This window comes from Hyaena hyaena, unplaced genomic scaffold (assembly GCF_003009895.1).
Source record: "Hyaena hyaena isolate Hyena2069 unplaced genomic scaffold, ASM300989v1 scaffold_92, whole genome shotgun sequence".
NCBI classification, from domain to species: domain Eukaryota; kingdom Metazoa; phylum Chordata; class Mammalia; order Carnivora; family Hyaenidae; genus Hyaena; species Hyaena hyaena.
In genome coordinates, this window is record NW_024080723.1 from 533515 (window position 1) to 548868 (window position 15354).

Genomic DNA, 15354 nt, shown 5'->3' on the forward strand with positions numbered 1-15354 from the left:
TAAGTGAAATAAGTCAGTCAGAGAAAGACAGATATCATATGTTTTCACTCATATGTGGAATTTGAGGAACTTAACAGAAGACCATGGGGGAAGGGAAGGGAAAAAACTAGTTACAAACCATAAGAGATTCTTAAATACAGAGAAGTGAGGGTTGATGGGGGGTGAGGGGAGTTGGGAAGAAAATGGGTGATGGGCATTGAGGAGGGCGCTTGTTGGAATGAGCTCTGGGTGTTGTATGTAAGTGATGAAGCATGGGAATCTACTCCCAAAGCCAAGAGCACACTGTATACTCTGTAGGTTAGCTAACTTGACAATAAATTATATATAAGTAAATAAGTATTAGAGAGGAGAATACCATTGGACTCCGGGTACCTGATGCCATGTGTGGCCAGGGCAGGCCCAAACTGTCCATTCTTGAAGGTCATCCAAATTATGACCTGTTTGAGCTGCACACTGACTGATTAAAGGGATTTTCCCATGTCTAGTCATCTATATGGCTATCCAGATGACCTAGTGCCATTTAGTGATAAAACCATCCTTTCTTCACTGCTCTGAAATAACATTTTTATTGTAATTCTTATTTCCATATCTAAGTGGGTCTATTTTGTACCAATGATTATATTGGTTTCTTTTTTTTTTTTTTAATTTTTTAATGCTTTATTTCTTTCTGGGGGGGGAGAGAGGGGGAGACAGAGAGAGAGAGAGCACGAGCGAGCGTGGGCAGGGGAGGGTCAGAGAGAGAGGGAGTCACAGACTCTGAAACAGGCTCCAGGCTCTGAGCTGGCAGTCAGCACAGAGTCCGACGTGGGGCTCAAACCCACGAACCGCGAGATCATGACCTAAGCGAAAGTTGGACGCTTAACCGACTAAGCTACCCAGGCGTCCCTATATTGGTTTCTTAACGTGTCTCATTACCACATTGTTTTTATTACAATTTTAATCATTGTAGATAGCATACCAAAGTCTTCCAATGTTGTTCTCCTTCAACACTAAGTTTTCTTGATCTTTTGTGTTTTCTTATGGATTTTAAAGTCAGCTTGTCAGTATCTACAACAAACTTCTGCAGGGAGTATGATTAAGATGGCCATGAATTTAAAGACCTATTTAGTGGGACTGACACTTTTGTAATATGAAGTGTTTTATATATAATTCAAAATTTCAAAATTTTATATTTCCCTGAGTGGAGATTTTCCACATCTTTCACTGGATTTATTCCAATTAACTGTTTTTATTTCAATTTATTTTTAACATTTTAAGAGGCATCAACTAATTTTTATTTATTATTTGTGTATGGGGAAAGAGTTTGTTATTCATACTGACTTTATATCAGCTAATAAAAATTTCCCCAAGCATCTCTTAAAAATTAAATTTAAATTTAAAACCTAACTATAGTAAAATATATTTTTTAACAAACTTGGCAAAAAGTTTGGTATCCTATGATATCTAGAGGGTGAGGAAGCAGACATACTGTAGGAGCAAAAACTATTATAGAGCCTAGGAAAAACAATCTGACAACATGTTTTTTAAAGCATACACATTGACACAGTGATTCTTGTTCCAGAAATTTATCCTATAGACATATTTACATATGGGGAAAATGAATACACAAGAGTAATCACTGCAGTGTCATTTGTAATGGCAAAACATTTGAAATGACCTAAATGTTACCAGTGGGAGTCTGGTTAAATGAATTATAGCCATTCATTAAAAAAAATGCATACCTTAAGAGGCTTTAAAAGGAATGAGGCAGGGGCACCTATGTGGCCCAGTAGGTTAAGTGTCCAACTCTTGGTTTCAGCTTGAGTCATGATCTCACGGTTAATGAGTTCGAGCTCCACATCGGGCTCTGTGCAAATGGCACAGAGCCTTTTTGGGATTCTCTCTTACTCTCTTTTCCTCTCTCCCACTCACCCTCTCTCAAAAATAAACATTAAAAAAATAAAAGAAAGGCAGCTAATGCTCCATACACTGTTGTGGAACAACCAGACAGTGTGTTTACAATGCTACTCACCCACTCTGTATATGGACACAAGAAGGTATTTCTAGACAGATCAGAAGACATTGCTAAAATGGTTGCCTCCAGGAAAGAAAACTGGACATAGCAGAGAGGGGTGGGTAGACTTTTTAGTATATGACCCCTTTGAACTTTTTGAATTTTGTGGCATATGTATTTACTGCCTATTCAAACCAGTATTTTTTTAAAAAAATTTTTTTTAATAAGAGTAATAGATTAAGTTTAAAAGTACTAAGCAATCTCCAAAAGGGAACTTCATTAAAAGGCTTTGTCCCAGAGGGCTTTCTTGTTTGACTGTCCATGAGGTCCCCTGAACTCTGGTAATGATCCCACATGTGTGGGGGAGCTGGGAAGACAGGACAACAGGCAAACATGTGTGCACGGGCGGCAGTGCCAATTTCCTGCTAAACCATACACTGGATTCATGGAGTATTCCAGAAGGTTTTAAGGAAGGGTTTTAACAAAGCAAGGCCCAGAGAGCTGTGGGAATCTTTGTTATCCCACTGGAAATTCAACTGTATATAAGGAAGAGCAAATGTTAAAATCATTTGAAGAGTTATTTTTCATAGTTTCCAGTACAAAAAAAAAATGTGTTTCAAGTACATGTTATTGTAAAATAGTTGTTTCTACTTATGTTCTTATAACATCTGTTATGTTTAATCTTCCTCTAGTTCTGACTTTTAGAAATAGCGATAAATCTATTTTTTCATCTCCTAAAAAAAAAAAAAAAAACCAAGTAAACATATGACTTAGTAAACTGTATTTTTCATTTCTTACCTTACTGGTACTAAAAACATTTGTGGTAAAAGCAAGTTATACACAAAAATCACAAAAGAAACCAGACCAAAAGGGACACCAAGTCCCCCAGAAGACACAGCCTTCTCCAGATTTCGTCTATCACCTGCTTTGCAGGCCGACTCTAGCAGCTAAAGTACCTAGCTTCTCTGATTTCCTTCCAGGTTCCTACTGACTCACTTGTGTTAGATGAGTAGGAAGGATGGGAAGTTTTCTGACCCTCCGACTCCTTCTCTTCACCCTCTCATAGCTTCTGTCAGTACTGTGGAAGATCTTATTCCCATAATAAATCTTTTATTCCATAATACTGTAGGGGAGAAAAAATAATTTCCCCCTATCCTTCCAGGTTCTTGGCTAAACCCTTCCCCCATTGTAAGAAAGACAGATTAACTGGTGAAAATTTTTATTTCTTAAGAAAGGGGGCTCACAAAGGTGTGAAACTCAAAGGTAGCAAGGCAACTGATGTTCATATGCCATCCCAAGCCAAGAAAAGAAATAGAGTCTGAGGCTTCAAAGGAGAGGAAAGCAATTCACCAGGAGGTAAGAAGAGCAAACGTTTGGTAAACGTTTGCCCTGTCATGCAGATAAGTCTCTCAAATATAAAAAGTCGTCCCTTTTATATTGTCAAATATAAAAAAGCTCCCTTCCTAGCACAACCCTCCTTTCTAATTTCTTTCAGGCAGTTGCGAGGGAGATAAAAAGCTTTTCCCAAATCTGCTGGATGTTGACTGACTTCAGCTCAAAATAATTCACATGCCAAAGTGGCATGTTTTAGGGATGGCATATTCTGCCCCATTTCAATACCCACAGTGGTTCTACTTCCTTGATTAAACCCTTACTCATATGAAAAGACAGATGACAGACTAAAAAAGCTATATTTTTTCAGATACCCACATTATTCTAGATCTTAAAATACAGATAAAAGTTTTCCTATCATACAAACATGTTAAATACAAGTATTAATAAACTTTCATCTCTCTCCATACTAACCAAACTTGTTTGAACCCAAGTCAAATTTGTCAGAAAAAAAACTCATGGTTTTTGAACAGTTTATATAAATTACCACAAATATGGAAGGAATCCTTAAAAACTTATTATTTGGTTTCAGCTCAGAGATGTTGAGAGCTGAAAAGATGCTCATCCTGACCTTATAGAAAAAAAGCTGAATAGACTGCAAATTAACGGCTTCTCATAAGCTCAATCAGAGAACAGAGGTCACAGGGTAAATGGCTGTAATAAAATCTGAAGAGCGACAGGTGCCTTCAAGGAGACACAGGACCAAAATATTTGCTTACTTCAGGCAAAAGCTTTCAGGAAGTTTAATTAGGATTTTTGACGACCGGCTGGAGGCCAAATATGGGCAAATGCGATCGCATGAAGCTCCTGGGGGGTCACAGTCATGCAGGGGTTTCCACCCTGGCTGGCTTTTCCTCCTGAAACCCAACCAGGAGCTCCCAGGGAAAAGTGGAGAAAGCTCCCTGCGAGGTGCTGGCTGAGCAGGGAAACAACAGGTACAGCAAAATCCTTTCCCTCATCTCCCATATAAAACAAAAGGCTAACTCCACAGGGGAGGGAGGAAGGACTTCAAAGTCTGTAGCCCTGGGTTCTGGTGGAACCTCACTACAGTGGGGGAAGGAAAGGGAGGCCTACAAAATAAAAGCCTTAATCTCTCTTGGGAGAAGAACCTCAAAACCATTGCCAAAGACTTCAGGGTTTATCAACCATAACTGGGGAAAAGAAATGAAGGGCAAAGGAAAAGGAGAAAAAAGCAGCCTATCCACGGAGGAGGGACTGGAACGCTTTCACATCCCTGAAACTCTGGTTCACAGTGCCTTCCAAACATTAAGGCTTAACGAGATACAACACCAAAAGCATGATCCATAAAAGGAAAACAGTGATAAACTGCATTTCATCACCATTAAAAACTTCCCATTCTGCACAAGATACTATTAAGCCAATGAAAGACAAGCCAAAAACTGGAAGAAAATATCTCAACATCATATATCTTGATAAATGACTTGCATCCAGAATATATCAATTCTTAAAACTCAGTAAGAAAAACCCAACATTAAAATGGGCAAAAAAACCCCTAAAGATCTTCACCAAAGATATGGGGATGGCAAACAAACATACAATATGCTCAAAATCATCTGAAGATCATTAGGAAAATGCAAATTAAAACCGTAACCCCAGGGGGTGCCGCGGTGGCTTAGTCGGTTGGGCAACCAACTCAGTTTCGGCTGGTTTTGGCTGAAATTTTGGCTGGTTTTGGCTCACGTTTTATAGGTTCGAGCTCCACATCAAGCTTGGCACTGCCAGTGTGGAGCCTGCTTGGGATTCTCTCTCTCCCTCTCTACCCCTCCCGTGCACTCTCTCAAATAAATAAACTTAAAAAAAAAAATGTAACAAGCTACCACTACACACATTAAAATGGCTGAAATCCAAAACCAGACAATAACATGCTGCCAAAGGTACAGTACAACAGGCACTCTCACTCTGTTAGTGAGAATGCAAAATGGTGCGACCACTTTGGGAGACAATTTGGCAAATTCTTATAAAGTTACACACAGATTTACCATACTACACAGCTGTTGCACCATTATGTATTTATTGAAGTGAATTAAAAACTTATGTTCACAGAAAAACTTGTTAGCAGCTTTACTTATAATTGATAAAAACTGGAAGCAACCAAAATGCTCTTCAACAAGGAAATGGACAAACTGGTACATCCAAAATGGAATATCATGGGGCACCTGGGTGACTCAGTCAGTTAAGTGTCCGACTTCGGCTCAGGTCATGATCTTACGGTTCATGGGTTCGAGCCCCGCGTGAGGCTCTGTGCTGACAGCCAGCTCAGAGCCTGGAGCCTGTTTCAGATTCTGTGTCTCCATCTTTCTCTGACCTTCCCCTGCTCATGCTGTCTCTCTTTCTCTGTCTCTCAGAAATAAATAAAACATTTTTAAAAAATGGAATATCATTCAGTGATATAAAAGGACCAAGTTATCAGTTCATGCAACACAGATGAATCTTAGATGCATTTCACCAAGTGAAAGGAGCCAAACCCCAAAGCCTATAGATTGTATTATTCCATTCATAAGACATTCTGTAAAGGACACAACTATGGGGGCATAACACACGTCAGTGGTTGAGGGTGGGAGAGGTTGACTACTAAGGGAAAGCACAAGGGAAGTTTTAAAATGATGGAACTGCTCTGGTGTGGTCATGGGGTGGTGGATGTATAAGTGATGCATTTGTCAAAATGCATAGAAATGTACATCACAAAAAGTAAACTTCAATATATAGAAACTATGCTAAAAAAAAAAAAGACAGCAAAGATGTCACAGGATTCTAACATGGAATGCAGACTGTGACAAATCTAATTAAATTTACACATGTATGACATATCATCGCTGAAGTAATCCTGGTGGTGGCTTCAGGGGAGCTGACCTAACTAACTTCAGAAAACAGTCATCTGATTGGAAAGTGTAAAGATAAATACAAAAGGAACTGTATATCAACACTGCATTCTAGTTGGTAAATTTGTTTTTCATGGGGCATGGTTAACAATTCTGAGACTGCTTTGCATGTATACTAGGGTGAAACAAGTAACAGAGGAAAGTTATATATAAGCAAGAAGGGAAGCTATAATGAACGCTGCCCTGTGGTTCTGGATTAAAGTCAGAGATGCCGTCAGAATGAACTCATGCTTAGCTTATATGTATACATATAAAGGATATACAGGATAAAGATACAACTACAGACATGTATATTCACACAGATTAGTATACAGTGTGTGTGTGTATTCTGCTATAAAACATAGATGACCCTAGCTCTCTCTCCCTGGAGAAAGTCATCATTCCCCATTCCCCAGTATCAAAGAGCACTCACAGAGCTCAGATCTTGATTTCTAAATGCCAATCTCCAATAAAGAGCTCCAACTAGGACTCCTTAGAGAAATGGCTGATTCCAGAGCTGCAAAAAGGAAAACATGAGGAGCCCAGAGTTCACCTCTGGTATGAAAAAGTAAGGAGGCATTAAAAAATATATATTAAAAGAATGGGATCATATCAAAAGGACACAAAATCCAAAATGAAGGAATTCCTAAGAGCCAAAGCTAGAATAAATTGAGTAACACAATAATGTGATAGAAAATTATAACCCAAAGAATAAGTATCAGTGAGTCCACACAGATATCAAAAACTGAATAAGGAAATAGAGAATAGCTGATCTTCCCTACAGAAGATTTCTAAATAACATATGTAAAAATTCAGTAGGCAGAACTTAGTCGTCTCACCTTCTGAGTAGGGGCTGAACTTACTTACTTCTCAAAAACAGAATATGAAAAGGGGAAAATGGTAACTTTAGAGGGGAGAAACCAAACACACACCACTTTAACCAAGTAATAAAGGTCAGTATCACCAGCTATGTTGTGTGAATGTCATGTATCCCTGATGCCTAGATCAAAACCCAGATACTCTGTTACAATGTGATGAGAAGGCCACTTTTCCTTGTGATATTCTCTCCAAAAACCTTTTAACTACAGTTTACTTATTAAAAACAAAAACACCCGACCCAAGCCCAGATTACAGGCTACCTTGCCAATACTTCTCCAAACTTTCAAGGTCACAAAAACTAAGATGCAGAAACTGTCACAGACCAGAAGAGACTAAAGAGACATGACAAGGAAATGCAATATGGTATCCTGGATTGGATCCTGGAACAGAAAACTAATGGGAAACCATGAAATCCAAATAAATTTTAAAGTTAATAGTAACATACCTAATGTTCTTAATTTTGACAAATGTACCATGGGAAATGCATTCATTTGCTAGGGCTGTCAACTCAAATTATCACAAACTAAGTGGCTTAAACAACAGAAAGTTACGGTCTCAAAGCTCTGGAGGCTAGAAGCCAGAGATCGAGGTGTCAGTGGGAAGACCATACTCCCCCTAAAGATGGCTAGGGGAAGGATCTGTTCCAGGCCTCTCTCCCAGCTTCTGATAGTTCTTGGCTTAAATCAGCCCAATTACAATCTTCACGTGGCTTCTCCCAGTATGCTTGTCTCCAAATTTTCCCTTTACATAAGGGCAAGAGTCATTTTGGATTGTTCCAGTAATCTTTCCTCCTGTATGACCTCATCTTAACTATTTATGTCTGCAATGACCCGATTTCCAACTTGGCTATTAGAAGAAGCTATCTGCCATGGGCCCTGAGGTTTTCTTGCACTTTAATGCTATATATGTCACGAACCCAAGTGCCTGACTTCTCTCTTTGCCTGGTCATTTTCAGGGTTGTATTTGCTGTGAGCAACTTTAAAGAAAAGGTAATGTCTCTCTCTGGGACAGGGGAGCAGGCTTGCTTACAGCTTACTACAAACCAGCAGGTTCCTCAAACTCAATTTTGCTGTCCTGAATGCAACCCACTGCATATTCAGACATTCATCTGGACCTTCTATGTCACCCCATAGAACTTGGGGAGCAAGGGAAACCAATACAAACATGATGCTCAAGGCTGCTCAAAGTGCCACCAATAAGAGCGTCATATCCTCTGGCAGCATCCATGAAGAAAAGGCTAACTATTAGATTGTAACTGGAGTAAAAATCAAATCCCAAGCCCAATGTTGTCCAGCCAGGCCTCTGCCTGCCCCCACCCAATCACAGCCCTCTACTTCTACATCAAAATATAACTGTCTTAATTTGTATAGTAGTAAATACAAAGTGTAAATCCAAAAATATCATTTTTTTAAGTGGATATATTTTTCAAGTCTTTTATTATAGAAGTTCTCCTTTCATCCCTTTGTTTTCCTTACAATTTGTTGAAAATAACAGGCCAATTACCCTGTAAAATTTCCCAGGGTTTGCTGATTTCACATGCATGCTACATACTTATTTTTAACAACTGTCCATTCTTACATGTCAATTTAATCAGTTCCCTATTGATAAACATTGAGTAATTTTCAATTTTTATTATTTCAATGATGCACGAATACTTTTAAGCATGGATCTCCACACACTTAGGCGAAGGATTTCGACAGGACCTTTAAAGAGGAACAGATTTTGAGCAAAGAATATTACAGAATCTCCTGTTAATGCCATTAGAATGGTGTAAATGAAAGGACAAATAGGATTTTTTCTTACCTTAAAAATTCATGGCCTTTTCAAAACTTAAAAACAACTATTAGTTCATTAACCAAAATCATTCAAGCCAAAGGGTAGAAGAAAAAGAGATAAAGTTTCCAGTATTTGCATAATTTATGTATACGTTAATTATGCAGAAATAAACAAATCTCTTTTCTGAAAATATCACAAATTTTTAACAAAGCCTAGAAAAGTTTTCTATAAAGAAAAATTTACCATGTTACGAAAAATTACAGACTATAGAGTCAGAAATGGAATTCTCATGCAATCCAAAGTTGGGCAGGGAAGGGGTAAGGGCAGAAAGGATAAAGGACAACAGAGAAGGGAAAGAAGAAATGCTTCTAGTCAGAACAATGATTAAGGAGGAAAAGAGATGTAAGGTGGAAGGAAATTAGAAGTTTATTAAATCTTTATTATACATCCAGGAAAGACAATGGGTTCACATTTACTTTTATTTTCAAATATTTTCTTAGGCCATCAGCAAAAGCTGTTCCCTATTTTTAACTTACCATTTTAAGACTTTTCCATGGACACTATGGTAAAACATTTGACTAAACTCTTCACTTAATCCTCAAAACGCATCAAATGTGTAATATACCAGGAACTCCTTTCCGCAGATAAGGAAACTGAGGCCCAGAGACATTAGATCACTTGCATAGAGTCATACAGCTTTGGGACAGGACCAAGATTCAAACCTAGGTTTATCTCATTCTAGAACTATTGCTCTAACCATTCCCTAAATGGACTGTCCCAATCATCTTCTTCAAATGATATCATCTCACCCACTTTAACTCACTCCACAGAACTTTTTCTATTCCCATAAGGCCTGGGTGACCCATTATTTACATCTATTCCAAGAAGATGTGAAGGAAGCTTGATGAAATGTATAAGCACCATCAACACACAGCTCTGTGCTGAACTAAATGCATGAAGTCTGCCAAAATAACACCCCTAAGACACACAAAACTTTAGGATGTCTACTCTGCTAGAATATAGAACTATTCTGGCAAAATCCAGAGTAGCAACATTTCCCAAAGTGTGCAAAAGGATGATCAGTGCCACTATGTGGAAGGATAAAATGGCCCATGGGCAAATTAGTTTGGGGAAAAAAACTTAAATATCAGTAAGACGTTTTAGTCCTTAATATGCAAATATTAAATAAAATGTTTAAAACAATGAGAAGTTTTTCTTCTTAAAAATTTTTTTCATGGAATATTTACTTCTTTGGACTTGTACTTTGCAGGCTACATTTTGGAAAATACTTTAGAGCCTTCATAAACATTGTGAGAAACGAACCTTTCTTTCCAGTACTTAGTATACAGGTATCTCAAAAATGTTTAAATCCATCATTCTAGTGACTCAGTTATGCTGTAACACAAGCCTAGGGCAAGCATCGCGCTGTGGATACCCAAATCCCAATCGTAAGCATACACCTTCCATTATATGTAACATCTACTGCCACTGAATAGGGTTGCAAACCACAAACACACCCAGGAAAACAGCCTACTGGAACATGATTTCTTGTGACATGTGACTTTCGTCTCTATCCAATGACATATCCTTCTCACTCCTAAGATTTTCACCAGTTTCTAGCAACTGTTGTATGCTGTTAAATTTAAATTACTATAACCCAAATAGGACACCAAAGCACAATACAAGTAAGGTTCTTAGCATCTAACAACATTTATTAAATGTTGATTACTCAACCTTGACTCAATCCTTCCTGACTTCAAACTGGATCAGTAAATTCCTCCACAATACTTCAGAGTCTCTCAGATGGTCTTTAGCTGTGTTCTATTCTCTCAACTTTTTGTGATAATCTACTTTATATCTTCAATTATTACCTTTAGGCAGCTGACTCAAACTTGCATCTATTTCTTTACTTCTCCAGAGACCCTGGCCCCTATTTCCAAATGCCTGCTAGAATTACAGGAGTAAATACATGGTGCCCCATACTCAACTGGGTAACCAAATTTACCAACAAATTTCTTCCCAACAAATCTGTCTCTCCTCCTCTGTTCCCTAGAACAGGTTATGGCATCACCATTTTTTCAACCAAACTTGTTTTCTCGTCTCTGCCAACAATTTGAGGCAGTAACCACGTACCAGAGAATCTAGTTCTAAAACAGCTCTCTCTTCTATTCTATTCCCATTGTTGTAAGCCATGCAGGATTGTTATAACTTTCCTTTCTGGCAGATTTCCAGAAGCTTTGGCTGATGTTCTATACTTCACACTGCCACCAGGGAAATTTTGCTAGAACACAATCTTAATCTTGTTCCTGCCATTCAAAAATGGTCAATGACTCCCTGTTACCTTCAAAAACATCCAAGTTAGTTCACATGACCTTCAAGTCTCTCTACATCTGATCCTGGGTAAATTCTCCAAGCCCACCACTGCGTAGCACTCCTTATAACCGATTCTCAGAAAGCCCTAAATGTAACCTCTATTCTCCTATCACACCATTCTCACCACCAAGAACAAGCATATTGTGTAACAGAAAGAAACCAGATTTTAGAGTCTTAGAGACGCAAACTCAGACTTAGTTTAGCCACTCACTACTGTACACTCTCAGGGAAGTTATTCTCAGGGCCTCAGTTTCTGCATTTGTAAAACGGAGATAATAGAATCACTTTAGGATTACTATATGAACTTCCACTTATTCCCATCTTTACATGTTGAAACCATAATTGTTCATCAAGGCCCAGATCAAATGATTTTCCTCCAGTAAGCTTTCATTGATTACAAAGTCGACATCACTCTATCCCACCTTTGTTCACACCTTTAATTTTATTTGGCCTCTTTACCACACTTTGTTAGTAAATATCCTTTTTTTCATTTAAAGTTAGTTAACATAGAGTGGATTCTTGGCTTCAGGAGTAGAACCAGTGATTCATCTCTTAATACAACACCCAGTTCTCATCCCAAAAAGTGCCCTCCTTAATGCCCAGCACCTGTTTAACCCATCCCTCCCACCTACCCCTCCTCCAACAACCCTCAGTTTGTTCTCTGTATTTAAGAGTCTCGGGGCGCCTGGGTGGCTTAGTCGGTTAAGCGTCCGACTTTCGCTTAGGTCATGATCTCGCGGTTCGTGGGTTCGAGCCCCGCGTCGGGCTCTGTGCTGACTGCCAGCTCAGAGCCTGGAGCCTGTTTCAGTCTGTGAATCCCTCTCTCTCTGACCCTCCCCTGCTCACACTGTCTCTCTCTCTCTCCTAGAAATAAATAAAATATTAAAAAAAAAAAAAAGAGTCTCTTATGGTTTGCCTCCCTCTCTGTTTTTATCTTATTTTTCCCTCCCTTCCCCTATGTTAATCGGTTGAATTTCTCAAATTCCACATATGAGTGAAATCATATGACATCTGTCTTTCTCTGACTTATTTTGCTTAGCATAATACACTCTACTTCCATCCACATTGCTGTAAATGGCAAAATTTCATTCCTTTTCATCACTAAGTAGTAACCTATTGTGTATATATACACCACTCTTCATTATCCATTCATCAGTTGATAGGTATTTGGTCTCTTTCCATAATTTGGCGATTGTTGATAGTGCTACTACAAACATTGGGGTGTATGTGTCCCTTTGAATCAGCACTTTCATATCCTTTGGATACATACCTTGTGCTGCAATTGCTGGGTCATAGCATAGTTCTATTTTTAATTTTCTGAGGAACCTCCACACTGTTTTCCAGAATGGCTGCACCAGTTTGCATTCCCACCAGCAGTGCAAAAGTGGTCCCGTTTCTTGGCATCCTCACCAACATCTGTTGTTTCCTGAGTTGTTAATTTTAGCCATTCTGACAGGTGTGAGGTGGTGTCTCACTGTAGTTTTGATTTGTATTTCCCTGATGATGAATGATGTTGAGCTTCATTTCATGTGTTTGTTGCCCATCTGGATGTCTTCTTTAGAGAAGTGTCTATTCATGTCTTCTGCCCATTTCTTCACTGGATTATGTTTTTCAGGTGTTGAGTTTGGCAAGTTCTTTGTAGACTTTGGATACTAACCCTTTATCCAATATGTCATTTGCAAACATTTTTTCCCATTCCATTGGTTGCCTTTTAGTTTTGTTGGTGGTTTCTTTCGTTGTACAGAAGCTTTTTATGTTAGTACATATTTCTATCTTTTTATTAGACTGTTCATTTCTTGAGGTCAGGAATTGTCTTTAATAATAGAATCTCAAAGTAGTTAGTTCATTGCATACAAAGCAAGCACCTAAATGTATATCGGTTCAAAAACCATAGATTATAAATTGGTTGACACAGATTCTAGATCATTATCTAGATATACAGAACAAAATTTGACTGGTGTCCTGAAAATGGTATGTACAGTGTCATTTCATGCAGTCCAACCAATGTACCTTCACATGGAAAAGAATTACTTTCAGAAATAAAACTACAGTTTTCTCTGTGTTGAGATAGAAATATATGGAATAAATGAGCTTCTGCACATTAACTGCTGTGTAAGTTTTAAAAAGAATATTATGGAGGGGCACCTCGGTGTCTCAGTCAGTTAAGCATCCAACTTTGGCTCAGGTCATGATCTCACAGTTTGTGGGTTCAACCCCCAGGTCAGGCTCTGTGCTGACAGCTCAGAGCCTGGAGCCTGCTTTGGATTCTGTCCCCTTTGCTCTCTGCCCCACTCCTGTTCACACTCTGTCTCTCTCTCTCTCTCAAATATAAATAAACATTTAAAAAATTTACGGGGCGCCTGGGTGGCTTAGTCGTTAAGCGTCCGACTTTCGCTTAGGTCATGATCTCGCGGTTCGTGGGTTTGAGCCCCGCGTCGGGCTCTGTGCTGACTGCCAGCTCAGAGCCTGGAGCCTATTTCAGAGTCTGTGTCTCCCTCTCTCTCTGACCCTCCCCTCCTCACGCTGTCTCTCTCTCTCTTCTAGAAATAAATATTAAAAAAAAAAACATTTAAAAAAAATTTTAATAGAATGTTATGGAGAAAGAAAGAAATCTTTCCATGAATAGTTTTGCAAAAATATGTCCACATCAGCCTATGGATACAAATGAAACATCATTAATAGGTTCCACTTGCTTGCATTAGCTTGATAAACCTTGCCCTCCTTTCCAGGTTCAGGTCTTCCTTTACAGTCTTTGAAGGGTAAGAATGTCATACTATTACCACAAATTAGTCATGTCCACCTCTCATAACTCTGCCAATAATACTGCCATCAGTGTCATGTTTTCATCACTCCATTATGAAATAAAAAGGGCTCTTGCTCTATTGGCTTTCTTAGAAGGGTCACGGAAGGACTGCTTGGGATACAGCCGATCTCTGAGACCCATATAAAAGCCAACAGTGGGATGAGAATGATTCAGTCTTCAGGCCCTGCTGAAAGTTCAGTTTAACTTCCTTCCCACAACGTGATTTATGCCTCAGGTCACTATAGTCCAGGTGATCTGGATTCTATCATGTCTTTCCATTCTACCTGGGTGCATGCGTATAAATGTGAATCTGTAACATTAAGTTCTTTTTCTAGGAAACTCCTCAGCTCCCATGTATATATGCTGACTAAAATAATTACGGGTAGGATGGAACATTCCAGTCTTAATTTGCCCATCTCCACTTAGGCTTAACTGAAACAGATTTTGTAATAATTATTTAATGCCCACTCTGCCTCAGGCTGTAAAGTGCAAGAGGAGTGTCTATGGAGCCAGACTGACTGGATTAAAATTTCATCTCCTGTTTGCCAGCTGACTGATATTGAGCCATATTACATAGCCTCTCTGCCCCTCAATTTCTGATCCATTAAATAGGGTTAAGACCGTAATCCCTTAACCAAAAACCCTTGGGTCCACATGTGTTTCAAAATTCAGAAAATTTTCTAGATTTTGGAAAGGTAACACAATACATATTAATACTATAAAAAACATCCCAAGTGGAATCTGGTTAGTTTGAGCCCCGTGTCAGGCTCTGTGCTGACAGCTCAGAGCCAGGAGCTTGCTTTGGATTCTGTGTCTCCCTTTCCTTCCATCCTTACCTCCCCCAATCCCCCAACCTCTGCTCCTCCTCGGCTTACATTCATGTTCTCTTTCTCTCTCTCAAAAATAAACATTAAAAAATAAAAATAAACCCAATTATTCTGACTTGAAGATCTACACTCTTATTCAAAACCTTCTACCATCTCATACAAGTTGTATATGTCAAGTCTTGATACTTAAAAAATTGGGAACCATGGGGCATAGAGGTCAACAAAATCTGCGAGTATTTTCTACTTCCCTAATAATGATGTTTTATATTACACATAATCTAGTAATGCCAACAAAACAAAATCCAAACTTACCAAATGTTGCAGTATGATATTAGTCCTTTTGAATGAATTAAACCTGAAACAAATGTAGAATACAATGAACACAGTAATGTGAGTAGTCATGTCTCAATGTATAAATACCATATTTCCTTT

The 15354-nt window shown here is 38.7% G+C and overlaps 1 protein-coding gene across 2 annotated transcripts in view; it reads right to left on the reverse strand.

Moving 5' to 3' along the window:
* HIBCH (3-hydroxyisobutyryl-CoA hydrolase) overlaps positions 1–15354 on the reverse strand; it is a 100080-nt gene that overhangs the window by 76031 nt on the left and 8695 nt on the right. For both annotated transcript variants that reach the window (XM_039234729.1, XM_039234728.1), the window contains exon 2: positions 15235–15277. In XM_039234729.1, the coding sequence (XP_039090660.1) occupies positions 15235–15277 (43 nt within the window). The remainder of the gene's footprint in view (positions 1–15234; positions 15278–15354) is intronic.